At 42.9% G+C, this 27,627-nt stretch overlaps 1 protein-coding gene across 2 annotated transcripts in view; it reads right to left on the bottom strand.

The window, feature by feature from the left end:
- Nucleotides 1-117: 117 nt before the first annotated feature.
- Nucleotides 118-27,627, bottom strand: part of LOC107314914 (alpha-actinin-1) — a 70,349-nt gene continuing 42,839 nt past the window's right edge. The window contains exons 4-17 of one of the 2 annotated variants that reach the window (XM_015864736.1): nucleotides 24,997-25,083; nucleotides 24,337-24,424; nucleotides 23,699-23,777; nucleotides 18,540-18,621; nucleotides 16,857-16,942; nucleotides 10,371-10,463; nucleotides 9,039-9,269; nucleotides 8,366-8,513; nucleotides 7,649-7,799; nucleotides 5,171-5,279; nucleotides 4,555-4,695; nucleotides 2,309-2,491; nucleotides 1,297-1,431; nucleotides 118-456 (exon numbers count right to left, since the gene is read on the bottom strand). In XM_015864736.1, coding sequence (XP_015720222.1) covers nucleotides 133-456; nucleotides 1,297-1,431; nucleotides 2,309-2,491; nucleotides 4,555-4,695; nucleotides 5,171-5,279; nucleotides 7,649-7,799; nucleotides 8,366-8,513; nucleotides 9,039-9,269; nucleotides 10,371-10,463; nucleotides 16,857-16,942; nucleotides 18,540-18,621; nucleotides 23,699-23,777; nucleotides 24,337-24,424; nucleotides 24,997-25,083 — 1,937 coding nt within the window. In that variant the 3' untranslated portion in view covers nucleotides 118-132. Of the gene's footprint in view, nucleotides 457-1,296; nucleotides 1,432-2,308; nucleotides 2,492-4,554; nucleotides 4,696-5,170; nucleotides 5,280-7,648; nucleotides 7,800-8,365; nucleotides 8,514-9,038; nucleotides 9,270-10,370; nucleotides 10,464-15,454; nucleotides 15,541-16,856; nucleotides 16,943-18,539; nucleotides 18,622-23,698; nucleotides 23,778-24,336; nucleotides 24,425-24,996; nucleotides 25,084-27,627 lie in introns of both variants that reach the window. The other variant, XM_015864737.1, reaches the window with a different exon arrangement.

The following is a 27,627-nucleotide window of genomic DNA, read 5'->3' as shown; positions in this document are numbered from 1 at the left end:
ATTGTGTTATCCTGTATTTCGATATAGTATTTAGTAAATAAGTGTGCCTCCTTAGATCGTTGCCGCTGTTTTCTTTTCCTAATTAACTTTTTCCTTTTTGCCTGGGGCCCCTGCGGGGCCTACGGCCCCCTGTCACGGACGCAGGTAGATTTTTAGTTCAAACCGTGACAGGACTACAACATATTGCCTGAACTGGATGCAGCTGGTGCAACAACAGATCAAGCTGTCTGAACTGCTGGCGTTACATTGCAGGAAAAGGCACTGCAAAATGTTTACCTCCATGGTGTAGTTGGTGTGCTTGTTGTCAAAGATAAGCGCCTCCTGGATCTGTTGGTGGTCTCCTTCCAACTGGTCAATCTTTGGTTTGTAATTCACAATGCTTTTCTCATACTGCCGCAAGTGGTTGAGCTGGTCCTCCAGGGTCCCATGCATCTCTATTGAAATGCGGCCAATCTCCTGCATTAGCAAAGCCAAAAGTGTTAGACCTTGTTAGAAGGAAGAGCCTTCACATGGCTGATATTTATTAATGCAGCTATTTCATGCTTACACAGGACGATGAATCAAAACAAAAAATGCATCTCAGAGAGAAGTCGCTCTAGATGAGCAGACAGTATCAGCAAAAAATTCAGCAGAGCCTTGAACATTTTCCAAGTGGAGTGCATCATATCAGATGCACCTAATATAAGGATGCAAAAGAAGGAAACTGTAGTTCATAAGCTAGTACTGTAGCTAGCCAGAATTTTTCCTGATGCATTCTCTGCCACTGTGTTAATCCTTCCACAGAGTAATATTTCTGTAATTGCTGTCTTCTTATCTCCTACCCTCATTAACAGCTTCATAATTTTCATCTTACCAACTCCAATTACTTTAATTCATGGTTTACCTAAAGAGAGAAGATCTCCATTAAAAATGTTTCTCTTCTGCTGATGTTCAGTGCACTAGATGAATTTATTTTCTCAAGTGTAACAAGAGCCGTGTGCAACTGCTAATAAAGCAGTTCCATAAAATATGCTTTTGATGCAGGGTCTTTCCCATGCTGCATATAAATTCAACTCTATTAAAATGCCAGTGCTCCCGATTCTGGGTAGCATTTTTTATCTCTTTACTACAGAGTTAGGGGAAGAAAAGTACAAGCACTTCCGTAACTGATACCTATCTTTGGATTCTCTGTATTTTCTATAAAAGTTTCCCTTGTAATCTCAAGGAATAATGACAACATCAGTAATAAAAGGAGAATCAGAATAAAAGGGTCAGTGAAAATCACAGAAGAGAGAATGAAAATGAGTAAAGCTGTACCTCCATCTTGGTCTGAATCCAGGGACCAATGACATTGGCTTGTGCACCAAACTGCTTACGAAGTCTCTCATTTTGCTGCTGGCGAGCATGTTCTTCCATTAGGGCTTGATCCCTTCTAGGAACCAGCTGCCGCACCTAGAGCAAAGAGTAACAAGGTGTGCATTTTGTACATATAAAAACAAATGAATAATAACGGTAGAACTGCAGAGTCCCACTGTGAGTGAGTGAGTTTGTGAAGGGGCTGCTAAAAAAAGGCTCTTAATCCTGGCCACTTTTTGGGTGACCCCAGGTGGAGTGGATATTAGACCTGGGTACTCTCTATGGCTAGGGTTAGGTTTTGGAGAAAACACAGAGCTTTGCTGTCAGTGGGGTTGCAAACAGGCCTGTAAGAAAAGGGAGAGGAGTGTTTGTTCTGAAAAAAAGGCAGACATAAGCTTTAGGCCTTGCAAGGAGGCTCATGGAATGTGAATCCTCTTCAGTGCAGGATGAATTCTTCAAATTCATCTCATGCCATGAAAAACAGCTTTCATCCACTATCTGGGGTTCTGGTGCCTGATATTTGCTTAAACGCACTAGTTGTAGTCTGCCACTGATTTTGTGGTAAGAACCATCAGCATAGGCTGGTACTAAGAGTAACTGCTCTGTTAGTACTGTAGCATTAGAAAGCTCCTTGTCTGTGGAGGCTGAATATCTGAAGGGTCGAATGGTAGAGAAGGACACTGACTCCCATACTGTACTTGCTTTTCAGGTCAACTGAGAACTTAAAATCTCAGAGTTCTAATTTCACATCTTTCCCTAAAAAAATAAGAACAAAAAGAGATCTGACACCCTCAGGCATTTGTTTTAAAGGTCTCTTCCACTTTCCAAGAACATGGCATTTGAGCCAAAAACATAGGGCAAATGTGCAAAAGCTCAGCAGTAAGTGTGAGAATAACAGAGAAAATAATTCCCTTCCTAGAGCTCTGGTGACTGAGCCTTCCCCACACTAACTGCAATGCTGTAAAGAACTCACATGTTCCCATTTGCCATTGATCTCCTGTGGGGTGATTGTAGTGTAAGGATTTGTTCCTGCCATGTTGACATGGTACGTCTGGACAATCTTTGAGACTTCATTGTGGATTCCCAGGATGGCCTGTCTCTCCTTGTCGGCATCTGGCAAAGTGGCTTTGAACTGTTCATGGGCTGTGGTCAATCCCTGTGGAAGGAAGACAGCAGCAAAAAAGAGCATTAGTCACTGAATAACCTCTTAACCAAATACATCCCTGCTGAAGAAACTGCAAAAGCTTACATGTTTCCAGGATTCAAAACAGGCTACACTAACAGACTTCCAGTATCTCTCAGCATCAGTAAACAGGTTGTTTTAAGAAGACTCCTTTTCCCTCTATTTGTTTCTGTTCCACGTTGACCAGAAACAGAGATCACATCCCAAAACATGATGGAATAATTCACAGTTTAAGGGAAACTGTTTCCCCAACACTGCTGTGTGACAGGCTGTTAGTCCCCTTAGGGAAGACAGAACTGCTAGCATTACTCTAAAGAGGCGACATCTCATGAGCCTAAACGCACAATTCAGTTCTCCTCCCACTAGATACGTACTAGCTCTACAACAAAGATGACTCCAGATGAATAACAAAGTCAGATCCAGTCTGATCAGTGTAAGTTAGAGCTAGATGAAGGTCTTTCAGACCACAGCAAACCTGCACAGGCAACATAAGCTCCTGTTGCTGAAAAGCACTCCCTCTCCCTGTACACAACAGGCTCTTTCTGTTCCCCATCTGGCTGTGGTGCCCAGACTGTGATCCAAAGACCGAAGTTGGGGGCATGCTTGCTGGCAGCTTGTGGACAGCTGACAAGCCAGTTGGTCCTGGCTCACTTCCCACTGCTTCTACAGGCCTTTAAGATACTTCATCCCAGAAGTCTGGAAGATCAAGAGTAGGGAAGCAAACACAGGGGAAGAGGCAGCAAAACAGATGTGAGACAAAAACATGTGCAGGGATAATGGAAGTAACAGTGCGGACAGAAAAGGGAATGAAAGTAAACCTTGTAACTGACCACTCTCTTACAACACATACACTGTAACTACTTCTGTTAAATTGTTTCCGTACACGGTGACTCATTACTTTGCAGCTGCTGCAGTGGCCATAGAAATGTAATGAAAGCCTGGGAGACCTGGGGAATATTCTGCAGTCACAAAAGAGATGATGGAAATGCTTAAGCGCTGTTCAGATTTGTTTTGCATTATGAAAAACTTATTCAAGAGAGAGAGGTGAATGTAGAAACTCCACAGTAACAGGGCTCAAACCAGGCTGGGGCTGTACTACTTGCTTCTGTCTCCCTGACTGCCTTGTGTCCCCTGCTGGTTTCCCACTCGCTGCCTCACTGATGGCCATATTGCTGTCAGCCTTTCCTACAAAACACTCATCGAGTTTTGACAAACTGACCAGGTCTTGAGAAAGAACAATGTCAGGAGGAAATCAGGGCAGTAGCACAGCAACTGCTAACTGTAAGAATATCCTGGCTATTCATCTCAACCAGCTAAATCCAAACGAATGCCTGGATTCTTTTCAGGAGCTCACCAAGCAGAAGAAACTGACTCCCTTCTAGAACCCAGAGAAGGATAATTCCTGCTCTCAAAGGTGAGAAAACTACCTGTAGATACTTCAAATTCCTTTCATTACACCCTTTCAGAAGAGGAAATCCCCATTGTCTTGCAAGAGCCAAGAAGTCTTTGGCTTCAAATGGCAATCCACTAACAAAGTGCAGTATCCTGATGTTTCCTCTGCTCAGCAATGAAACCCAGCCGGCAGATGACACATCACATAGGACCAAATGACCTACATATAACATTAGATGGGACAATTGACCCACAGAACCTGACAGCAGCACTAAGTTCTGTTCATTTTGATTAAGTAATAATAATGATAAACAAACAAACAATCAAAAAAGCCTAACAAATGCAGGACATTAAAAAATCCTCTAAGCATTCCAGCTCTCATTAGTAAGACAGAAGTAACAATGAAAAATCCACTTTCAGTTCTCTGTAATCAGCTAGGATAGTGTGAACTCAACTCACATCTACTCAGATACAGGTTTTTGGAAGTAATCAAGGAAAAGCATGATCCTTTTTGTTGCTTGTGCTATGGGTCATTCAGTAGAACAGCACCATCAAAACATGACCTAAATATCCAGCACCATTAAGAATTCAGAAGACCTCTGACTTCCCTCTATCCCAGCACAATGCAAATGACCGCTCTGTACCTGGATCTCCTCAATGGTGTGAACAATGAATGTGTCCTGCAGGTCTTCCATAGCACCTTCCATCCAGTTGTTGAAGGGGGCAGCTCGTTTGGCATATTCCAGGTACAACTGGTCAATTGTTTCCAGTAGCTTCTCTGTCCTCTAAGCATGCACAAAAAGAAAAGAAAGAAAATCAGGGAAGATGGTTTAGAGAATAAAAATGACACAGATGTGAGGGCTCTTTGAGTTGCTCCTTACTTTCAGACCTGCTTGGTACTCTCAGGGAGGCACTACAGCAAAAGTCTCTACTAAGACATTACTCAAAGGATGGATTTTTTGCTCATTCTGAGGAAAAAGTATGAGGTCCTTTGAAACAAAATGAGTCCTTTCAAGCAGAATAAAATTACAAACACAGAGGACTAGAAATATCAATAAATCAATAGCCTGAGCAAATGAATGGTACTGTTACTGGGCTGGAAAAAAAGAAGGTGGTTAAATACACAGCTTTGGGTTACAGGCTGGGATTTCTAGATGTGGGCAAAAGGGCTGAAATAGGGCATTCATGCCCACTGCAGCTTGTTTTCCATGAATGACCTACTCATGTAATCCCAAAGGCCCATTTGGAGGTATGACTCACCTCTAAAGCTTCTCTACGTTTCTGGGTTAGGGCACCCAGATTATCCCACTGATCACAGATCTTCTGGCACCTGGCATTGACACTCGGAGAGTCATAATAGTCCAGCTCACTATGAGGGGCGGAGAAAAGAACAAAATACCAAATAAAGGCCTTTTGGAGAAGAATGATAAATACATTAGAAATCTTTATCAGTCTTAAGAACAGATGTAAACTGATTGTTTGTGGTCTCTGCAAATGAAGTATGCCAGGAAGACAATAGTATCTAGCCTCGGAGACACCCGCACTTCAAACAGCACAGAACAGGAAGAAAAATAACCACACTCAAGGCTGTTCTTGGCTACCTGACGAGAATCACTTGGCACTGGGGGAAGGGAGTGGAATCTTTTCTTGGGATGGGAATAAGCAGATTAAAAGCAGCAGTATGTCCCTGTATTCTGCTTAAGAACATCAAATAGGCTAGTTACCTGCATGTACCTGATATACACCAGGACAAAGGGCAACAATGGTTTTATTTCAAATGCAAAGAAGCCACTTAAGATTGTTTTAAGTGCTGCACAAGAGAGGTGTCAATCTGCAGCAACAATTTGTTTATTTAGGACAATTGCTGAATTACAGTGAAGGTTTCTCCCTGATATGCCAGACAGATAGTACTTGGCTACGCTGTAGCCTGGCATTCCTGGAAGAAGGGCTGTTAAGAGCATGGCTGGAAAACCGGGGTAGTGGTAGGCTGAAGCTTGTGGTTTTGTACTGCATTTTGCTCTTGGTTCTGCACATGATCAAAGAGGGAGAAGCTTGTAGGCTGAGGGAGACAAGCCCTGGAAACTGTAAAGTGTCACCCATGAAAGAAGGTGGAATAACTTGCTGAGCTACCAAAAGACCCTGGGCAATATGATGAGCATTTCTTTTAAGCAGTAATACAGGTTTCAACAGTTTCCTCCTACTTCATTTCTTCCTATCATTGTACTGCCCCTCCTGAGGTGTGTGGGCACGACTGTTGGTGGAGTCTTGGGGAAAACTAGTCATGAAACTGCCTTGGGCTAAAAATAACATTTTCTTTGCTGCGTTTTTAATCCAGATCAGTTCCTTGATCTACTTTGCTGCACAGCAAGCACTGCAGCTGAAATAACTGCTCCTGAGTCTTGCTTATTATGCACTTGGATCACTTGTGCTGGGGAGTTAAATGTGCCCATGCCCCCCACACATGCCTGGAACGAACAGTCACAGACCTTCTTGTTCTCCCTGGCAGTGCATCTCTGAGAGGAAAAGGAGAGCTCAGCCATGTTTATTTGAAGACACAGTGTCACTGCTAATGTGGGAGATGGCTTTTGGAAGGATGGCAGAGCATTCTGTTCTCACACTTTGGAGGAAATTACCTCTCTCTCAATTAAGGATGCATCCTTCCCTGTCGCTATTAGAGTTGCAGCTGTTTGTCTGGCATGTAGCATTTGCTTTGAAAGTGACAGGTCAGCTAATGCTTGCTGACTAACTAGCCTCAGTTTTAATCTTACTGACATGGAGGATTGCCTTGAACTCTCCTCCTGTTTCAAGGTCAGTCCTCCAGTGGCAAAGGGAACACTTCTGTAAATCTGTGTTGGTAAAGGAGATAATGATCTTGATCCAATAATCCTGATTTTTTAGTAAAAAAGAGTCATTCAGCCCTAGGGAGCAGGTCTAATCCAGACAATATCTAACTTGAGATAGGTTGATGTGATATGGAAGTATTTTTAATTATAGGAAACAAAGTGAAAGCCAAACTGCTCAGACTGTTTTTGCCAAGAAATACGCAGGGCTTAAAAATCTTTCTCTGTGCTCTCCCTAGCAATCAACTTCCCACTCTGATGAGACACCACTTATCCTGGTGACTGGTCGCTCCTCACCCCAGGAAAAGGTGCAGAGGTGAAGGTTTCTAAGCCAGGGAGAAACCCAGAGGGAACTGAGTTGCTGGAAAGAGCCTCTGGTACAAGTGCTAACTGCATTCACGTCTTACATTATTCTTAGAGTGAAATGCCTGCAGTGGCAACAGAGGCCACGATGGGCTGAAACAACTGATCTTTTCCCTTCACTATTTCTGATAAAACCGAGCCAACTGGGAGTCTCTGAAGTGCACGCTATCCTCTGCTATTTCCTTCTGTTCCTGGAAAAGCCGAACAGTGCTTCAACTCTGAAACCTAGCAGGGGCCAGAGACAGGTTTCCTCCTTAGGAAAAGGTTCATGGCAGCATAATGAGCTGGAAAAGAGTGGAAACTTGGCTTGAGAATGTAATTCTGCCTCCCCCTCATCAGCACCCACAACTAAACCATTTCCTGGCTTGCTTTTCTGGTGTGTCTGGATACTGAAGAGCAGTATCCTAGATACAGTTTGGAAACACTTAAGACTTCCCAACATTTTTGTATGGGAATGATTTCGTGGCTGTTCAGAGGGCAAAGCAGATCAAGCCTCCCTGGCCCCAAGGATCAGATGTATGCTGGGGTGCCGTACTTCAGCTCTTGTGCAATAGCAGCAATCTGTTCCACACGGTCCTGGTGTGCAGCCAGGTCGCTCTCAAAGGCCTCGTGTTTCTTCAGCAGGGCCTTTATCTCCGAGAGGGTAGCAGTTTCGTAATCCTTCTGCTGCAGCATCGCTTCCTTACCTGGGGAGGGAGCCAAAGGACAGGAGAATGAAGGACTGGACCCAGTGCTCCCAAAGCCAGCTCCCTTGCACCTAGACAGCCCTGGGGCCCTCCATTTTGCACTTTCCCCACTCCAGACACTCTGCCCAAGTCTTGCCCTCACACATACTTGCCTAGGGCTGCAAAATTACAACTTTTAAACCACTGAGAATGAGTTTGCCACGATCAGCAGAGATGCAAATAGCGCAGCTCAGGCCACTGCAGTCACAGTTTATACTGAACTCATCTCACTATGTGCAAACTGTGCTACACTGGTCCTGTAGATGCCAACTGCAGCATTTACTGTAAAGGAACCTCTTCTCTCCTCTGTAGCTCTATTTTATCCAAGAATCTCACTCTGTCAGCTAGGGAAAGCAGATGCAGAATAGAGATCATGGTGATTTTCATGTTTTTTTCCTAATAAAGTAATAAATGAATCCCTGAAAAGGAAAATCCCATAGAAGAACCTATATATGATCCATCTCTTCCTCTCTGCATAACTGACAGCACTATGTCATGCAATGGGAAGCATGTAGGCTGGCATTTACCATCTGTCCAGGACTCGTGAATAGATGCCTTCTGCCGGAACTTCTCTGCCAGGTGATCCAGCCTCTCTAGCCTCCGAATCTCATTCAACAACCACTCCTCGTAGCCCTTTTCAGCCTGCTCTAGGCCACCCCAGGCATTGTTTATATCCTACAGACAGGAGCATGGGAAGAAACTGAAGTTAGAAGTTAGTGTAGAAGTACTTCAGAATTATTCCCAGGAGGCTACATGTTTCACATTGGTTGGAGAGAATGGGTATGGGCTTTTAATCTCACAGGGTTGTGCAGACAGGTCAAGAAGACAAAGTGTCAGACTTAATCAGTTCTAGCAGTAACCAGGATATACCTGTCTGCATGAGAGAGTCTCTCTAAACATTCCCACACATAAAAATACAGGAAAACCCAACCATTTCTGAATTAGAAAGAATGAGAGGCACACAGACATCTTCTCATAAAGGCATGGAATTTGCGAAGAACCTCGGAGTCTGAATTAGACCTAGGAGCAATGATTTCTTGCTCCTCTCTTATCATGAAGTTACTGAACTGTGTGCTGCAGGGTTCCTACCATAGAATAGCTCACTCTGAATGTGGGCATTGCTCTGCCCACCAATAGACATAAACAAGTTTCATTTCTTAGAAACAGCTTCGGTATACACACTCAATTACACCCACTCACCGAAACCATTTTCCCTTCTGAAGGCATGAAGGCTGGCCTATTGCTGAGCCGTAGCTTGGTCTGCAGGGTGTTGAAATTGATCTCAAGTTGGCACTTCTCTTGGACTTTGGGGGGTTTGTGCAGGCGGCGGTAGTCCCGGAAGTCCTCCAGTTTCTGCTGCATGGCTTGCATGGTGTTCTCTGGTGCCCGGTTCTCCAGCCAGGGGATGGTGCGACGGATCCATTCCAGCAGCTGAAAAAAGCAATGACAAGAATTGAATTGAACTGAATTGAAACTGTATTAAAACTGCAGGTGTTGGTCTGATCTTACTAGGGACCACTTACTTTTGTTTGCTATCAGAAAGGTTCTATCTACAGCAGGGCTAGTAAAGAAAACCTCACCATTCTTTTTGGAATTACATGCTTTCCTTATTAAGCAGCACATTCCTTACCACGCTGAGTAGCACTGCTTGTTACAGCACTGCCAGTACAATGTGCTTAAGTCATAGCTTTCACGCAGTCAGGTCCAAACAACATCCTTAGATTACACTAAAGCCTGAGAATTTTGCTGGGCTGTTGCACAACTAGAGGATGCTATAAGTCATATTAGCTCCAGAGGTGTCTGGAAGGAGAAAGCAAGTTGTTTCCTCCACTTATGCTCTTCTTGCTCTAGCTGCTTAGAAGTCAGCACTGCCTTCGCGTCGCAGAGCTGGCAAGGTAGCAGTGAGTAGTCATAGCGTGAGTGAAGTACTGTCCTACACCTCACAAACCAGGCTGAAAACAGGCTTGAGGGCTGTTTGAGCTTTTGTTTTCCATCTTTCCCTCCCTGCTTATCTTACACAAACATACTCCAGACCACATTTGGTCTAGAGTTTCACAGATGTCACTCTGTCAGCCTTCTCCACTAACCAGTGCAGCCTCAGATTGTATTGAACACAGATTCTTTCCAATTATCAGCAAACACATATTTCTTTCCTCAGTTATCTACCTCTTAACTTCCATTTTCCTGACTTCTGCACTATGTTGGCCTATGATTGGTATGAAAGATATCATATATATCATTAGACATATACACAGTTCTGAGCAAGACAAGTCAAAACAGCTCGATTTTTCCTTAAATCTTATTATTGTTGTGGCTGCTCCTAATAAAGTGAGAAACTTAAAACTGCTACATGGGAGTTTTCCACTTAAAAGCCAAATTTTTTCCTTTCATTTTTCTCAAGCTAGAAGGGAAAGAAAGAAGATTCTAGGAAAACACAGGCCAAAAGCAGTGCCCAGGATTAGCCGTAAGAGTCAAATGCAATTCCTTTATATACATCACCACCCAGAAACCAACAGCACCACGGACACCTACATCACTGGCCAGCTTTTCGTAGTCTTCCATGAGCTGTTCATTCTCTTGGTTGACTGCCAGCACCTTGCAAATACGATTTGCTGCTGTCTCCGCCTGCCAAAGAGAAGAAAAACAGGAGAAGGGGAAAAGTGTGAAAAAGTCATAAACCAAAGCTTGCTGCTTAGCTTCCTGCTACGTACCTGTGGGTAAAGTCTCCTAATCTTGGCTCTTGCAGCCTGTCTGTGCTTCAACTGACCTCTGTGCATGTCATCAGAACTTCTGTAACACCTCTTTCCCCCCCTTCTAAGGAGACTACATTCCTTCAGATTCTGAGCTTATGTGATCCCAGCCCTGTGTGTTGTGAGACAACCACCTTTCTATGCTTTTTCAGAAGCTGCTCTTACAAGAGTGCCCTGCTGTCTGCTTCCTGCCAAAAGGACCCCAGCTACTTCTTTACAATGACAGTTTCTGTCATCACTTCCACTCCAGTCACTAACATGCAGAGTTGCAACAACAGGAACTGCATGTTGTCAACCTGATGGGTCTCTCTACTTATTCTTATGTATGGAACATAATACCTATCTGCATAGAATCACAGAATGACTTAGGTTGGATATCACCTTTACAGGTCACCTAGTCCAACTCCACTACCATCGGCAGGGACACCTTTCAGTAGATCAGGTGAATACATACATCAGACTTCAGAAATGTCCTAGATCTGCTTCGAAGCTAAAGTAGTAGATGTCCTTGAACTTAAATTCAACTCAGCAAATATGTCCTCCTGCATTCCTTATATTTCTGGCACCCATAATAGGACCATGTCCTCCAGCATCTTGCTGCATGACACCTACCATTCATTCAGGTTCTTATGATCCAGCCGAAAAGAGGATATTTTCCCCCCTTTCTTGGTAGTCTCTCTGCTTACTAGCTCAAAGTAAATCTCAAGAAAATAAAACAAACAAAACAAAAAGGAGAGCCTGTTGTTGCTATTTAGCTGTTGGGTTGTTGTTTTTTTGTGTTTTTTTGTTTTTTGTTTGTTTGTTTGTTTGTTTTTCCACATTACGGGACTAAAACCTGTCTCTCTGCAGAGAGCTGGACATGTTAAAACATGACTTTGGAATACAGCAATACTCAGAAGAATCCTAGCTATGAGCTCAGGAGTGAACAGTCTGCCCTGGAGTGCCACAAAAGTGTTTGGCATGGGCAATATACAGCAGGCTGATTCTTGTACAGTGTCTTATCTGTGGATCTGTGCACCTCCCCTTATCAATATTTTGGCAGGTGCAATGCTGTAAAGCCTTGGAGGATGTGGCCCTGTGATGGATGTCAGGAGACTGTTCAGTACCCTCTTAGCACAGCTATTGTCCTGGTGCCTGTGTAGGTGCTAGAGCTATAGACTCCTATAGAGGGGTTCTCCTCACTGAGCCACAGAGGCCACATGGAGATGAAGAGGAGGGCACATGCCAGCACTACAACAAGCCAGTTGTCAGTGCTGCGCCCTGTCTTAAAACTGCAGGAGTGATGCCAAAAGAAGCTTTGCTGAGCTTATAGCTGGCAAGTTTCAACCTCTTTTTATTTGTAAAAGGCCTTTTATTATCTGTTTACTCAATCTTCAAGGCTGTTTGAAAAAAAAATGCTCCAATTTTTGCAGCTGATGTGAGGCAGCAAGAACAGCAATAAAGTCACAGGCCATACAGTGACAAACAGATTGCAGAAATCTCAGGGGATATGATGATCTAAGTCATTTTTAAGAAGTTCTAAAAATGTATATTCAGTGATCTGCCTCTTCATTAAAGTCGGTCAGTTAGCAGACACAGATATTAACTCATTAGAAACATAACATAGCAAACTGTACAAGAGGAAGTCATTTTATTCCCCAAAAAAAAAATCTGTAAAAAGTGTAAACGATGGCTGTATTTATGAAAGCTTGTACTTTGATCTGTTTCTAACAAAAGTCTGTACTTAAACAGGTAACTTTCTGTTACTGAGAGAAAACTTTACAGGTATGGGATAAAATGGTCTGTTAAAAAAAAGTAGGGCCAGAGCCCTGCCTTGATGCACCTAGTGGCTGCAGGAGACCAGCAGTCACAAACGTTTATCTCAGTCTTCCCAGGAGAGGAGTGCTCTGTATGCTTTTAACTCTCCATTTCTTTTTTATACACTCGGAGCAAACTGGAGCAGCAGCCAGCTGTGCAGGAGGGATCTCATTTAGCATAGGCACATCTATCTGACAATAGATTTCCCACAGCTGCCCAGGATTGTGTGTGTATATATGTGTTGAACATCTGTCCAAACACAAAAGCCCTCTGAATGTCAGCAATTACGACATTATTTGTGTTACCCTAATGGTTGACACGCAGAGGCCAATCTTCTTCCTCTCCTGCACCAGCACTAGCTCCTCTGTGGTTCTTGCCTACTCCAGACTGCTCTGTGCAAGTGTCATGCAGCAGCAGAAGGAAAGGCTCTGTGGTCACCATGACCATTAATATCATAAGCAAAATGTTACACTGACTTGCTTAGAGCAAGGCAGGACAAAAGGATTCCAGCACATTCAAGTGACCTTCTTCTATGACTTCTCTGCTTTTTGTCTTTACTGTAACCCTGACCTGGACTGCTTAGGGTGGACATGGAATTGTGTCTCTAGCTCTTGGTTCCAGGTCTCTTCTTACAGAAGGATGATAAACGAAGGCATTCCCACAGAACGCTATCTAGGAAGGATGCCTGCCTGTAGCCCTCTGGCCTCGCAGAACCATCCCAGAATACTGTGCACCAAACACAATCTTTTAAGAAAATGGTAAAACATTAGTTAGAAATTTTCACGCCCAGAAATCAGATTTACAAAATATTAAGCTGACCAGCAGTAAACAATCATGCATTTAGTGTGAAAGTCAGAAGCAGTTAGAAAACAAGCAAACCAACCAAAGCAAGTATACCTACAAATATATATATATAAAACAAAATGGCATAAAGAAAAAGCAGCCATCTACACACACATCAGGCTGGGGACCCTGTACCTTCAAAGGCTCGGTACAAGAGAGTGAAAGAAGCAGAAAGCGGCTCATGGGACTTCCCCCTCAGGACTGGTAGCAGTAATGAAAAATCTGAATGAGAAATGGAGTGATATCACAGTCAGTCACCTAACCGTGCACAAGGCGGCAACACGTTACAAGACACTTGGGGCTGGGGCTTGCACTCAGTCATCACTCTGCATTTGCCCTGGGATTTGAATCTGTCACTCAACAGCTGGCTAATGTATGGCTGGAGATCTCCAAAAAGGAGATGTGGCCCCTACTGCCAGCTCACTTCTAAGGTGCTGGACCTTACACTAAAAATTAAAATAATAATTAAATCCTTAATTTTCTGTATTAACAAGTTACACTACATGGGTTTTAAGAAGTTCCATCACTAGTTTTTGCCCTGTCTACTTGTCTCAGGTCTTGAGGCAGCAGAGGATTGTTTTCAGTTATCCTAGCAGACCTAGCATCCATCTAAGCTGCTGGAGAGAACATGGGACCTGCTAAGGAGGTTTCCAAAGGGTAGAATGGGCACAGATAGAAGAGAAGTGGATTGAAGAGGGACACGGCCACTTCTGCAGGAGGCCACTACCCATCTTGCATTTGTGGCTTGCTCTTTCCTTAATCTGGAGTTCTTTGGGTTAAGCATGGAGGAGTCCCTAAGGGAGCACCTGACAAACAGCAGGTCTTACCACTGCATGAGTTCTGAGGATGTAATTGCCAGAGGCAAGTGTCAGCTGGATGGAGCTTGTAGCCCGGTGTTAAGAGTTTTGAACTATTTACAAAGTAGGATCCTAGTGGAAAATTCACCTCTACATAAATCATGCCAAGTGGGCAAATGTACTGCACTGCTGTGAGATCTATTTCCAATTCACTGGAAACCAGACAGCATCATTAATATAGACAACACAAGGCAGGGAACAAAAAGCTTGACCTGAAGAGCTGCTCCCTGTAATCCATTGCCTGTTTGCCTCTGAAAGTCAGCATGAGCATGGTATCTACATCAACACTGAACCATTAGCATCATGTCGTACAACATAAATGAAGTCTTTCCAGAGTCAAGCTAGCCCTCAAGCTGGGCAGTACATGGGCTATGCCTCAGGTAGAAAAGACCTCATGAGAGAAAGAAGTTATGGAAATAAGGAGATTTTATATCCTTTTCATAATGAGAAGGATCTGGTCTTGAACTTTGCATTTTATTGTTCCAAAGCCTACAGTCTGAAGTTAGTGATGATCTTGTGGAAAGCCCAGTCAAGCTATGGCTTGGGACAAAGGGCTGAAACTTTTTCTTCTGTTCAAAGGACTGAAGGGAAATAGATGTTTTGGAGGAAGTTCATCCAAGGAATGTGACTGAGTGACTACTTGGTTCCTCTGAGGACAAATGTCCCAGTGCCAGGCAAAGAGACTGGAGTAACGAGGAAGCAGAGGAAGTATGACTGAAGCTATGGGAATGGGAAAAGCAGCGGAAAGAGAAATAAAATTCCCTTGGGAAAGGGAGGAGAACGACTACAAATTAAAAAGAAATCAAGAAGTGGATGTACTTTAGAAAGTTCAAGGCCTGGTAGGGATGGACTTTGTGGTTGGAGCACAAAAGTGCTACAAAAGAGGTTACTGCTAAGAAATCAGTTGGTATGATACAATCTAAGGAAAGACACCTGAGCTATCGGGGGCTGAGTTTGAACAGAAGGCAGGCAGCACAAAGGGACCAGGCTGCAATGTGCCGGGCCAGGTCAATCTGCTTATGATACTTCTGGAGATGAATCACCTGGTCAGGATGAAGCCCAGTAGTCACTAACAGAGTACTACTGACTGGCAGAGCAGACGTTCTTCTTTCTATGCCAGCTTCATCAAAATGCTTTCTCCACCACTGAGCATGACAACTGAAGAGAAGGAGCAGCTCAAATGTGTTTGAAAGGATATCTACACCACTACTCCAGCAAGGCTGGAGCTCATACATCCAAACACAAGGCTGGATGGGGCACAGCTGAGACTGCTGAGCTGTGCCAGGCAGAGGGGCTGGAGCTGCCTTTGGTGGAGAGAATCAGTGGGCATGGCAGGGATGGGGAGGGGTTGTTAGCAGTAAAGTCTCACCTTCTGTGCCCCTGAGAAGGCGTGGTAGTAACATGAAACATAGGTCATTATGGCCTTCTCATCCGGCCTTAGCGTGCCTATAATATCTGTGCAGAGAAGGAAAAGAGGTTGAAAGGATAAAGTAAGAAGCAGCACATAGAATAAAACAAAACAGTCATGGGTGGCGTGAGAGAGGGGCAGAAAACTTCCCATCATGCATTGCAGGACAGGCCAAACAGATTTCCATGCGGAGAGCTGGGAGTTCGGATCAGAAGGTGGCGGGCAGTGTTGGCTCGTGGCTCGAAGCGGCACCCCTGCTCCCTCCCCCTGAGTCCAGGAGGGTCCTGAGTGAGGATCTAGGCTCTGCACCCTCACAGCTGTGGTCCAAGGATAACAAAAAGGCTGCTGGAAGGTTTCAGCATCCATGCCTAAGGCCTTTCTGCACAGTGGGGAGCTGTAGAGATCAGAGCCTTCCTATGCAGCGCACTTCCTACACAGTGACTGCTCTGCTTCAACATGCACTGTGTGTTCCTACAGCACTGAAATAAGGACAGCTGCTTGGTTTTAATGAGAGATGTTTACAAGGTCTCACCCGCAAATTTTTTTTCCTGAAGTGACTAGTTACCAACAGGAAAACGTCTATGCCAAAACCAGTAAGGACTCAACTGCCCTGTTTCCAGCATGGTGGGTGAGGAAAGATTAAAAGGAGTTAAATGAACAAAACCGGGCATCTCAGTCAGTGTTCTCTTCACCAGTCACCACAGAAGTAGACATGTTCTGTAAGACTCAGGTGAACTGGGATTCAATTTGTGATACAACTCGACACAGCAGCAGGTTCGGACCTCGAAGCTAGGGTGTGGGAACCTGCAGTGCATGTAATGTAAAAGATAGTTTGGGATATTCACCAAACCCTACATTAAAACACTGAGTCAGTTTTGTGTCTCCATATTTAAAAAGGAAAACAACAACAAAAAAAAAGGTGAATAGATATCAGCATTATTGTCAGTGGGGTCAGCCTGCAGTGTCCTGCTCAGCAGAACAATCCGCAGTCCCCATTTATGAAACATCCTAGCTCAGATTTCTCAGGAACAGGAGCTGCAGATCCTCAGCCATCAGGGCAGTAGTTTGGAAGGCAAATGGAGAAGGTAGAGCTCCCTGCTTTATTGGGCTTTGTGTGCATGCCAAGGCACTGGCATATGTAAGTGCCACTGGAACGGGAACACTGGCTATAGGGAAGTGGGACACCTGGTTGCCTTGCTCCATGTATCGTGTCTGGGGCACCACTTTGAACCAATAGCCAACTCTACCAAAAACATAATAAAGATGCCCGTAGCTAGAGAGGAAAGAGAGAAAGAAAAAAGGTTTGGACATTAGCAACGGCACCAGGTGTGCTCTGTGGAGGGAGCTTGGGATCCTGCGATACCTTCTGGGCTCCTGAGAAGGCGTGGTAGAAGCTAGAAACATAGGTCATGATGGCTTTCTCGTCAGGACGGGCAGTTCCAACAATGTCTGTCAAAAAAAACCTCACGTTAAGAGCATAATCAACTGATGGAAGGAAGGTAAAGGAAGGGGAGAGCCACAACTGTCCAGGAGGCCTTCTGGAGTATATGCTTGTCATAGCAACTCTGGAGAGATTCCCAGCCTTCCCCAGAAGATATGTCTCTCTCAGAAGTAAGGATCACCCCACCCTCAAGAAACAATTGCTTCCACTGTCTAACCAAGCTAATGCAGTCATGTGTCAGCACGTCCCAGATCAGAGCACATCCCTGTCCTGAGAAAATTACTGCAAATGATTGGTTGAATCAATCCAAACTAGCAACAAGTTGGCATGTTTTTAATGGATGTATCATACTGCAATTCCTTTGTGCAGTTCTTCAGGAAAGATGCTTTCTCTCTTCCATTCAGCGCCCTCATCCTCCATTTCAACACAATGATGAATTTCAAAACGCCCTTCCATTAGTTCCAGGAGAAACTCAACACCTTCAGAGATCAGAATTAATTGTGTAGAGGAATGTGTGTTAGCCCCAGTCTGCGAGTGAGGAGACCGATCAAGAAAGAGCAATCGGAGCTCTTGTAAGTGACCTTCATCATCACTGTTAGCCTTGAAGAGATCTGAAGTTAGATCCACTTATTTGGGGGTAGCTTTAATCTTACAGAATGGCAGGAGACGCTCCAGTCTACTCCATAAACCTCATGATTTTTTGTGATCTCAACATAATGAGCATAGGGAAAGCAATTCATTCTTGGGGATGGAAAACACTGCCTAAGAATTTGAACATCCTGATTACTGAAATGCAGGTTGACTGGGATCAGTCATCCTTATCCCTTCTTTCTCCCTTGCTCCTCTCTCTCCTTTAAGAAAAAATCCTTTAATTGCTTCTCCTGTTCAAACCAAGCCTGAAATACAGCTTCTACCATTGAAATCAGCTGGCTTCAGGTGAACAGCCCCCAAACCAGTGCATTATTTTAGGCTATTGTTTATACTTTGGAGTTACAATCTTTAAAGTCTATTGCCAAGTTGGTCCTAACAAGGCTCAGAGAAGCAGTACTTGCTGTCCTGAGTGGTCTCTGGGAAGTTGTCACAGACAGCAGTAAAAGCACCACCGAAAAGCACGGATTTCTCCTGTGGTCTCAGTTAGTGAGGGATTTTTAGGCCCAACACGTTCAAGTAGTCAAGAAGCAGTTTACAAAACTCATATTACACTCCCAAAATAGCAGTGTCAGAAAAAACTCAGAAAGGAAAAAATTCTGGAGGTAAAAGGAACACAGTCCTACACCATACACTATATGTGTATTATTTCTGATTCTTGAAAGGGAATGCTTTAGTCAGCTGTGGACGCAGCCAGGTGTTACTCATCTCTTCCTAATGAATCATCCCCAGCTTCAAATCTCCAAAGGTACCAAACTGAGACTACTGAGGGGCACAGAAGGAAGAGGGAAGCAGAACATACAATTATTCCATTGTAACTTATTTCCCATACATTTATCAAGTACTGATGGAAGGAGCACTCTGATTACAGAATTCCTGTAGAATACAAATCCACCTAAAGTAACCGGGAAATTCCCTGAGAAAAAGCAAATTAACACCCACTGCAATGTACTTTACCTTCTGCATCCAACATCTTGGGGATATCCAGATATTTCTCAGCTACATCAAAGGCTGTGTTTAGATTAGTGAGAGGGTCATCCTGGGAAAGAAACAGAGGCACAGAATCAGCATCAACTCATAATAAAGTTCTCTCAACTCACAACAACATTTCTCTCAAGACAGAGCAATTGTGCTTGATTTAGTTCAGGAAACTCAGCTGTCCAGACAAAATTACATGCAACTCCTCACGTAGCAGGATGAAATAATTAGCTTTCTTTGGAAAGCAGAGCCTGGAGATTCACGATATGACAGTAACATAGAATCTTTACACTCACAATGAGAAGGAATAATACACTTGAACCTAGTTTTAGATTACATCAGCTTCACATCAAACAGATAGTAAGCGGCCATATGACACATTTAAATGTCATGCTTACATTAGGTTTTCATCTCCCATTTTAAAGAACTGCAAAGCAGCGTATCTGTTAGAACACCTAAGCAATACTAAAATAGTAACAACATCTTCAATGTGTGCTGTCCTTAGCCAGTGCACAGTTTGTTGAACACCAGTTGAGTGGGAGGAATAAAAATGTTTTAACAAATCTCTACAAAATAAATACAAAAGTACCCATTTTGTCTGAGTATTAGTCTTCTCCCCATGTGCTGCACAGCACTTGCCATTTCCTTAGTGTATTTCTACTTCTCTATATATAAAACTTATGCTGTAGCAAGATGCACTTCAGATACAGACATCAATACACAGTAATCAAATTCTAAACAAAGTTGAGTGTGCCATGAGTCATATGACAAAGGTAAGTAGATTTTAGAGTGCTGAACAAGAGAATGTGAAATGCAGATGTCACTGGAAATGAAAGACCTCTGCAAATTGCTCCCAGCATTCAAACATAACTATCAGCAACAAAACATTTAATAACTAGTATGAGACCCTCACACAAGCCTGATTCCTATGGTCCTTCTGAAATTCCATGGATGACAAAGGACATCTCACTTCTCATTTTTACTGTTGAGAGAAGTGTCTCTTGCTGGAGAGGGGCTGTTCTCAAACTGCTTGCATTTAGACACCATGTTTGCTAAGAGGTTTTCAGAAGGGAGGAAGGATGGAGTGTCTCTTTCCATTAGCCATCTGTGACACACTAAATGAGTCCTGCCTTAAAAATTAGGAAACAAAAAGTATAACCTTACATAAACCTTCTTTCTAAAGTAGCATATGCATTCTGTTTCTTTTCTGTTTGAGAGCATGTGCCTTCACTTAGCCCTCCGACTTGGAAGATTCAGCTGTGCCTGAATTTCAGTCAATAGGAAACTATTTGAACCAGGCAGCATGAAACATGAAGTTAGGCAGTCCTGGGCAGACAGAGTGTGGCTTGCAGGAAGCTTTCTTTAAGGCACTAGTCAGTCACTAGGTAGCCCTTGGATTACAGCTTTGTGAAGCTAGGAAGTTCAGCCCTTCTGAAAAGCAGCTTGTTGCAGTAGGTCTCCAGGAATTAACACAGGCTTTAGGTTGGCATCCCATAACAATTCATGTTCATTTGGATGAATGTCTCTAGGAGACAGAAATGTTTCACCTACCAAAGGAAACCACAGGCAGAGGCCATCCAAACAAAGACAACCACTGATTCATCCTTAGTCCACTGGGACAAGTCAATATTAAGTGAGAAAATGTTGCACACTGTGATGAGTCCAGCAGCTGTCACACATGGTGAAAAGCCATCATTTCTCAGCATCAGACAGAACTTGATCTCTATATAGTATTCTATGGTGACTTCATCAGGTATATCTAAATCCATCTTTTCAAACTTTACTGGTGTAGGAGATTTTACATATCCTCCAGCCACAAGAATCCACTCTGTGCAATGGAATTACAGATGCTGGCACCAGTTCAACACCAGCATACTTGTCTTCTGTACATGCTGTGGAGAAACCACTAAGAATCCAAAGAGTAACCAAATCCAAGGAGCTGAGACTAACTGGAATATAACATACCTTGCCTACTACATATAGACAGACCCTTAGCTCCATTTAGCCTTAGAGGAAAGAAATGTAACAGCCTTTCTTTCACTTGAGTGAAATCTTCCCACAGTCTACGTGTCATTTTCTGCTTCCGTAGCAATGTAATCACTAGGTATTTAATTTCAACCCATGCCGAGTGTGACTCCATAACTTTACTAATCCCCTGAGAAGGTGCCTAGTATTACTAACCCATACTCCTTCTTAGCACAGTCCCATCTGCACAGGCTGCCTGAGGTGCAGTCAGCCTCTCCTGGAGGAAAGGGAGGAGCAAGCTCATTGCAGATAGCTTTCCTATCAGTCTGCAAGAAATAACACCAGGAGCAATGTTGCCAAAGGGTAAAAAGAAACTGTAAGCTGAAAGCTGGGAGAGGTTTCCTGATGGGAAAACTTACTGGCCTTGGACACTCCCACAGGAAGGGCTGGAAGTCTTAATGTGTGGGAAACTGAAGACTCACCTAGATGATGCCAGCTGACTTCTATTTCATATGTAAGAGAGATGTGAGATCACACAGTCTCTTGAGAAATTAAGCTAAAGATAATGCTACTGAGAGCAAGCTACCTAAGGCCAAGACTTGCTCAGAGATGAACAGAGATCTAAGCCTGAGCAAAGCCCTGTTACCTGTGGGAAAAACTTCCCCCACATGGAGTGTGGAGCTGCTCATCACAAAGGTGATGTTCTTTGATGCAAGACACAGGCTTTCCTGTGGTCTGCCCATGCCTGAAACAGGGCCTTGAGCCCAGGGAATTCCTCTGAACACCACTGCTTTCAGTTTCACACCATTGTACGCCAGATATCCATTGTTTCAAATTACACCTTTCAGTTGACTCCCTGTGAAGAGGGAAAGATAAATGAAGACTGTCCTGGCAGCTCTAGGCTTTGCAGAGCAGCACTCCAGCACCACAATTGCAGGCACACTTTAGTGACCCAAAGGCAGCAAGCAAAGAAAACCAACCAAGAGCCAGAATCACTTGTTCCTATTTCTTTCACAGCTCAAGCACTGACTAAGATGAGGTTCTCCAGAGGTGCCTCAGCTCCCAGGCTGCCTACATGAACACAGAAATTGAGACAAGGAGACATGAAGAGAAGCAGTAACTTGGAGGCTGTAGCTTGGTCAACAACCAGGAAATATATAGTTTTCCATATAAGAATTATGTTGTTTTAACAGTGGCAGACTGCAAACCTGCTCTTAACAAATGCCTACCTGGCAGGTTCGCTGCTTTTGCTGACTAAAGACAATCACAACTCCTCCTCTTTCAGCACAACCCTAACTCACACAAGGAGTCATCTCTCCTCCTCCAGTTAGTCCCAAGTCCCCTCAGCACACAAGGTTGCCATGGCAATTATTGCAGAGTGACAAAAAAAACCCTTCTATTAACTAGCATTCAGGAAAGGAGATGGAGGAAAATCAAGAGTGTCAGCACTTCTTATATCTGCCAGAGCTGAAGACATTGGGAAAAAAATCCTGTTAATATAATTCATGTCTTCAGAAACACCTGTAAGAAATACATCCAACAGCAATAAGAGACCACATTTCTAGATGGACTGTAGTACATGGGGGTATTTGAGCCACCACCCAACTGAGCTAAGTTCTTCCCAGCTGTTTGCAGAAGACTTTAGTTCTGTAGAGATATCAAACATGCATTTAATCTTATGCCTTTAATGTAATCTAGGCAGAACAAACATAAAAATGACACAGCAAGTCAGAAGACTACAGGATGGCAGAAGGAACTTGATGAAGGATGTGATAAAGGCAAGGGGAGCACAAACACAGCCAGTTCCCTTTACCTCGCTCCAAGGAGGACAAATCCCTTCCCATCAATATTGACTTTAATTAGGACAGTTACATTCTCTTTCACCTTAAAAGGCCCATAGATAAAGCCTTTCCTTTTCTTTCCCTCTCTAGCTTTGCTCAGACTTGGCTTAGGACTTTGTTGGTAATAGGCAGCATCATGGCATTTTCCCCTGTTGCGTTTATCAGACATGTTGCTTAGCTGCTTTTATTTTCCAAAGATCAGTCACTGAAAATTTAGTTAGTTCTAATAATTCCCTTTTCTATTGGTGCTCTTTATGTAAATATATAGAGCCTTTCCGCACTGTTTCTTCATCACATACTGACTCCAGACACTAAAATTAATCAAATAATATAATTGAATGCTCTGCAAGATAGTAAAGATCTAAAAGGTTACTGAGATGCAGATCAGGCATTGTATAATTCATTGCCTCAAGGATACAGCTAATTTGATTAAACCATTTACATATTGTCCATTTGCACAGTGATTCAAGATTTACTAGTGATGAGATTCTATGCTTACTTCCCTTGCTAGTTTTGAGCATGACTGCACTTTGTAGCAGCCAGCCTGAGATCTGATGGCCAAACTTCTTACATATCAGCATCAGTAATGCTCTTGCTGACATTTCACTAGGCTTGTGTGCAGGACATAAGCAGACAGTGAGAATGCAAGAAGGACATGAATCCAGTTCGCTCTGCTGTCGCTAGGTTGGGTCAGAACACTGCTGGCAACACAAAGTGCTGAATGCATATTCTCATCATTCACTGAACAGTCTTTTTTCCAAGAAACACAGGAGGCAAATTCTAGAGCAAATAGATGCTGTGTTTCCAGTGGCCATTTGTAAAATAAAACTGAGTGTTAAGTGCTTTTCTGGTGCTTAGCATCTACATGCCAAGAGACATCCAGAACTGCAGATGGCTCAGTGCTAAGTTGGAAGCATGGGACAAGCATCCAGTGAGGGCACCTCACTGAGCTTTTGCACTTGGCTGCCACATAACCAGTTTCAGTCCAGTTCTTCCTAGAAATCTGACTTGCTAGCCTGTGACGTTAGTGCAGAATTGGACTCCCATTCGATGTGACTGAATTTAGCTGTTTTTTGCTAATCAGCTGCGACTGGAGCACGTGCTGTTCATTTAAGGCAGTCTGAAAGCAAGGAAAGTCAGGCTGGCAGCTCATTAAGTTCACGCTTCACTAAGAAGTCTGAATGTTCTGATTCATCCCTCCTTCCTCCCTCCTAGTCCTGCAACCACAAGCTTATGCTGAAGTTCTCCAATTATCTGCTTATCAAGCTAATTCTTCTCCCTCTTTATTTACACAGGCCAAGTATTTGGTACAACAAACAAACTGAGCTGTACCTTTCGTAGCTTCCCGTAATCAATGAGCTCTGGACGATGTCTGTGAATTAAAGCACAGAAACCAAGGCCGTCTTTCCAACTGTGAGAGAGACAGAAGAGAGCAAAATGAGCAGGGTCAGCCAGGGAGAGACACAGTGATGGGCAGGAGCATGAGGGGAGACACCAGGATGATTAATCACGGTTTAGTTTCTATCTAGCAGAGTCTCTCTAAGTGCTGGAAAGGATTTCTTTCAAGCCTTATAATAACCTGCTGCAATTAAGACTTGTCCTTTGCATTGTCAACTCCTTTACACCAGCTCTCTGATGAAATAAGGGTTTAAAAAGGCCTTCCTTCAAGGCTTCTAAGGTAAAAGCTGTCTTGCTTAGCCAGTTATATATATGATGCTTTTCAGAGGACTTTATGCCCTACAGTTTACAAAAGCAGCACTTGTAATTGGAATTAGGAATAGGGACGTTGATACTTGGATCGTCCTATAACCTCTGCTTTTAATTTCCTACGTGTCTCTCTGGACTACTTTGTTACTGTGTAATACAGATCTCTCGAAGAAATGCAATTGCATCAGTAACACTGTTGAACGTAGCAAAAAGACATCTGAAAATAACACGGATGGTAAAGCTGAGTTCTTGCCTGCTCTCACCTGATATGGAAGTTTTGGATGTTTACATTCTTGTAGGGGGCTGTCTTCCTCTGACACCATAACAAAAGTCCTTCTTTAGCAGATGTCTCTAAAGAAAGAAAAGATGCACAACAATCAATCAATTTTCTCATAAAGTAAGAGTTGCTGAAGCATATGCTGGATATAACCAACTTCTCTTTAGGAGAGACAGCGCTGAATCACATTTTATTTAACTTAATTTGTCAGAAAATTCCTTGATGAAAAGTCTACTGGAATAGTTTTGCTATTGTTATTTTCTTAATGAGGTTTTGTAATAAAGAAATGGTTTTTTGAGATTAGATTTGTAAAACTCGCAAAAAAAAAAAAAAAAAAAGTCAATTTTCAGTGCAAGTCCTTGTATCAGCCTGCAAGAATAACAATAGATTCCATAATCAAAGTTGACTTTCCTGTTTAGCCATCTTTTTGAGCTTCTCCTACATTATCTTTCCAGAAGAGAAACTGAAAAACTCTTCTTGGTACATCTGAGCCTGGTCAGAAATGCCAATGAGACCACAATGGCAGCTCCCTGGGATCTCCCATTGACATATGTACAAGCACATTCTGAGCTTTTTAAGTGGCAAAGCCACGTGGCTACCCCAGGATTTTGTTGATTAACTATCATTGGAAAGAACTGAGATTTACCTTCAACTGAGATATCCTGAATGGCAAAACGAAGGATGATGGTCCAGATCATTCCCAGAGTCATTTTAACATTGCCATCCACAATTTCTGGGGGAAAAAACAAAGGGGGAGGAAGAAAATTAAGAAACAGAAGGCATCAAGTCACAAATGCAAATCTCAGTAAAATGGAAGCACTGGGAAACCTTTGTCTTTGCAGAAGGGAAAAGCAGAATTTAAGCTAAATCTGTTCTGCCTCCCCAGATACTCTGATGGTGCAGCACAGCTTTGTGCAGTAGTACTCACTAATTACATTGGCTCTCCTGCATTTACTACTAAAAAACAGCATCTGACACAGAAATAAGGACCAATCTATAACAGCATATTTCACCACAGGAGCTGGTTTTGTGGTGTGAACAAAATAAAACCAAGAAATACCAAGTTTTCATTTCAAACAAACCTAAACGATCCAGACTGCCTGTGTAGGACCTCTTCCAGACATGCAATTGCCAAAAGACACAAAAGAGCATTTCTCAAAATAAATGCATCATGCTTGAAGAGGAAGCAAAGACTCACGCTGATCAGGCTGAGCAGAGCATATTATGAACTAAGATGTCAAGCAGATTGTGTTTTATTGTTCACTGGACTCTGCAATATAAATCATTCAGGGTCAACAAGCTTGGAGGCTTTAGAAAGCAACTGCTTGCACGTGTGAGGTTTAAAGGGATAAAGGATAAAGGTTCTAGAGGAGGTGCTGGGTGGATGCTCGCCCAGAAAGGGGTTTCTACTGCATGCAGATGAGTACCAAACAGTCCAAACTGCAAGCACCTGCAGCTGGCTCTCAAGAGCTGATCCTCAAAAAATCTGTGCAGATGATATTGATTCAGGTTATAAATTTTACAGCCTTTGCTTTCTCCAGATGGTGAAAATAACTTATCTACCTTCTCCTAGCCATTCTCTGGTAGTTTCCTGAACAGCAGGTGGATGTTTCACAAGCAACTAGCTGGTTGCAAAGGCGCTTTCAGTAAGAAAAGGATTAGAAGTAACCCACTGTTTGAGCTAGAATAAAGCAAGTCCTAACAACACAGCCAGAGACCATTTCTGTAGTACTGTACACACCTCTGTGCACAGCTTCCATTAAGTAGAAACACATCATGTGCGGGGGCAAGCAGAAATGTGTGGTATAGGCTGCCCCCCATCTGGATTCTGTCATAAAAATAACAATATTTGAAATTTTCTAGTTAAGATGCCTTGTGATTTTGTGATCCCTGTGGTGCAATTTCCAGTACAAACTGGAAGGTTAATTTCTGCTGCGCTTTGATATAAATCTGCAGTAGGGATTTACAAGTTTTAAGGATATAAAACTAGACATGCCAGCTTATTCTACTCTGCCACGCCTCTCTGTCCACTTGTTCTTGCACTTACAGCTTGGTTGGGGCATTGGTTTGCTCAGTATTAACTGACCAACAAACTTTTCACTGCAGTATGAGAGAAACACAGTTATTTCTGGCATGAAAAATTATGTTTACTTGTCAATAAGTTTTCTAAAAAATTGTTTTTTTTACAGGTATTTTGGGGTCTACACTGATGTAAGAAAACATCAGCAATGGTGAGTATATTCAGTTCTGTACTTTTTGCATTGTCAATCCTTCCTATGAAGCACCATAATCAGCATTACAAAAAATCCTTACTATTGTTAAATATACCATTGTTAGCACAGCTTAAATATAAAAGAAAGCGTCCATCCATGTTTTCACCTTGTTTAGTTCAAGTGTGCAGATGTAAAAACAATCAAACATATAAAAAGTAATGCTTGGAAAGACCACAGCCATTGGCAGGACAACCCTCAAGTCTATCTGAGATCTGAAAATAAATTTATCTTTTCCTTTTAGTGGACTAGATTAAAATCTGATGGCAACACTTCAATGCTGAAAATGGTTTATGAGCACTAATATATCAATCAGTGAGCTGGAACAGGTAATTGATATTACTGTTCCATGCATTTTAATTGGAAATAAAGGTCAAGACACTACATAAAACCAGATGGTGTTAAGTTGCCGGTGTGGCATTAGAACTCAGCACTATGCTCTAGTTGTGTTCCATTTCTATAAAGTTAGCTGGTGTAATTAAGGCAGAAAGTAGCCCTTCCCCTCCAGTCCTCTTCTTTGCAAAACTCATTTTAAAAGAAAGATGTCTGCTCCTCTCTCCCATGTCAGTTTCTTCCTTGGCACCGCACCAAATCAAAGCTGCTCTGGAAGAAGCCCAAAGTATTTCCACCGCTCCATCTCTACAGATCACTTTGGTTTTTTTCTTGACAAATAGAAAACGCGCCACCTACCAAGCAGACACAGATGTGAGTGATCCATCCTGGGTTGCAGATTTAACCTACTACATTATCCTAAGTCCTTCTCTTCCTTTTTATCTTTTCTCTTTTTTCTTCTTTTAAATAGAGTTCATGTAATTGTTATTCTTTGTTAGAAGCAGGCAATCATTTCTCATTTCCACAGCTAAAAAACTTCTCCCCACAACCTGGTTACAAAAAACAACCAGCTTGTTCAGAAGGAGCCATGTGCTCTTTGGCCCTGACTCATCCAGTTTCCCATCCTTGTACTCCTCAATGACAACCTGTTTTTCTTGAGAATTCATTCAGTGCCC

This window comes from Coturnix japonica, chromosome 5 (assembly GCF_001577835.2).
Source record: "Coturnix japonica isolate 7356 chromosome 5, Coturnix japonica 2.1, whole genome shotgun sequence".
In the NCBI taxonomy this organism is placed as follows: Eukaryota; Metazoa; Chordata; class Aves; order Galliformes; family Phasianidae; genus Coturnix; species Coturnix japonica.
This window is presented reverse-complemented; position numbering and strand designations above follow the sequence as displayed.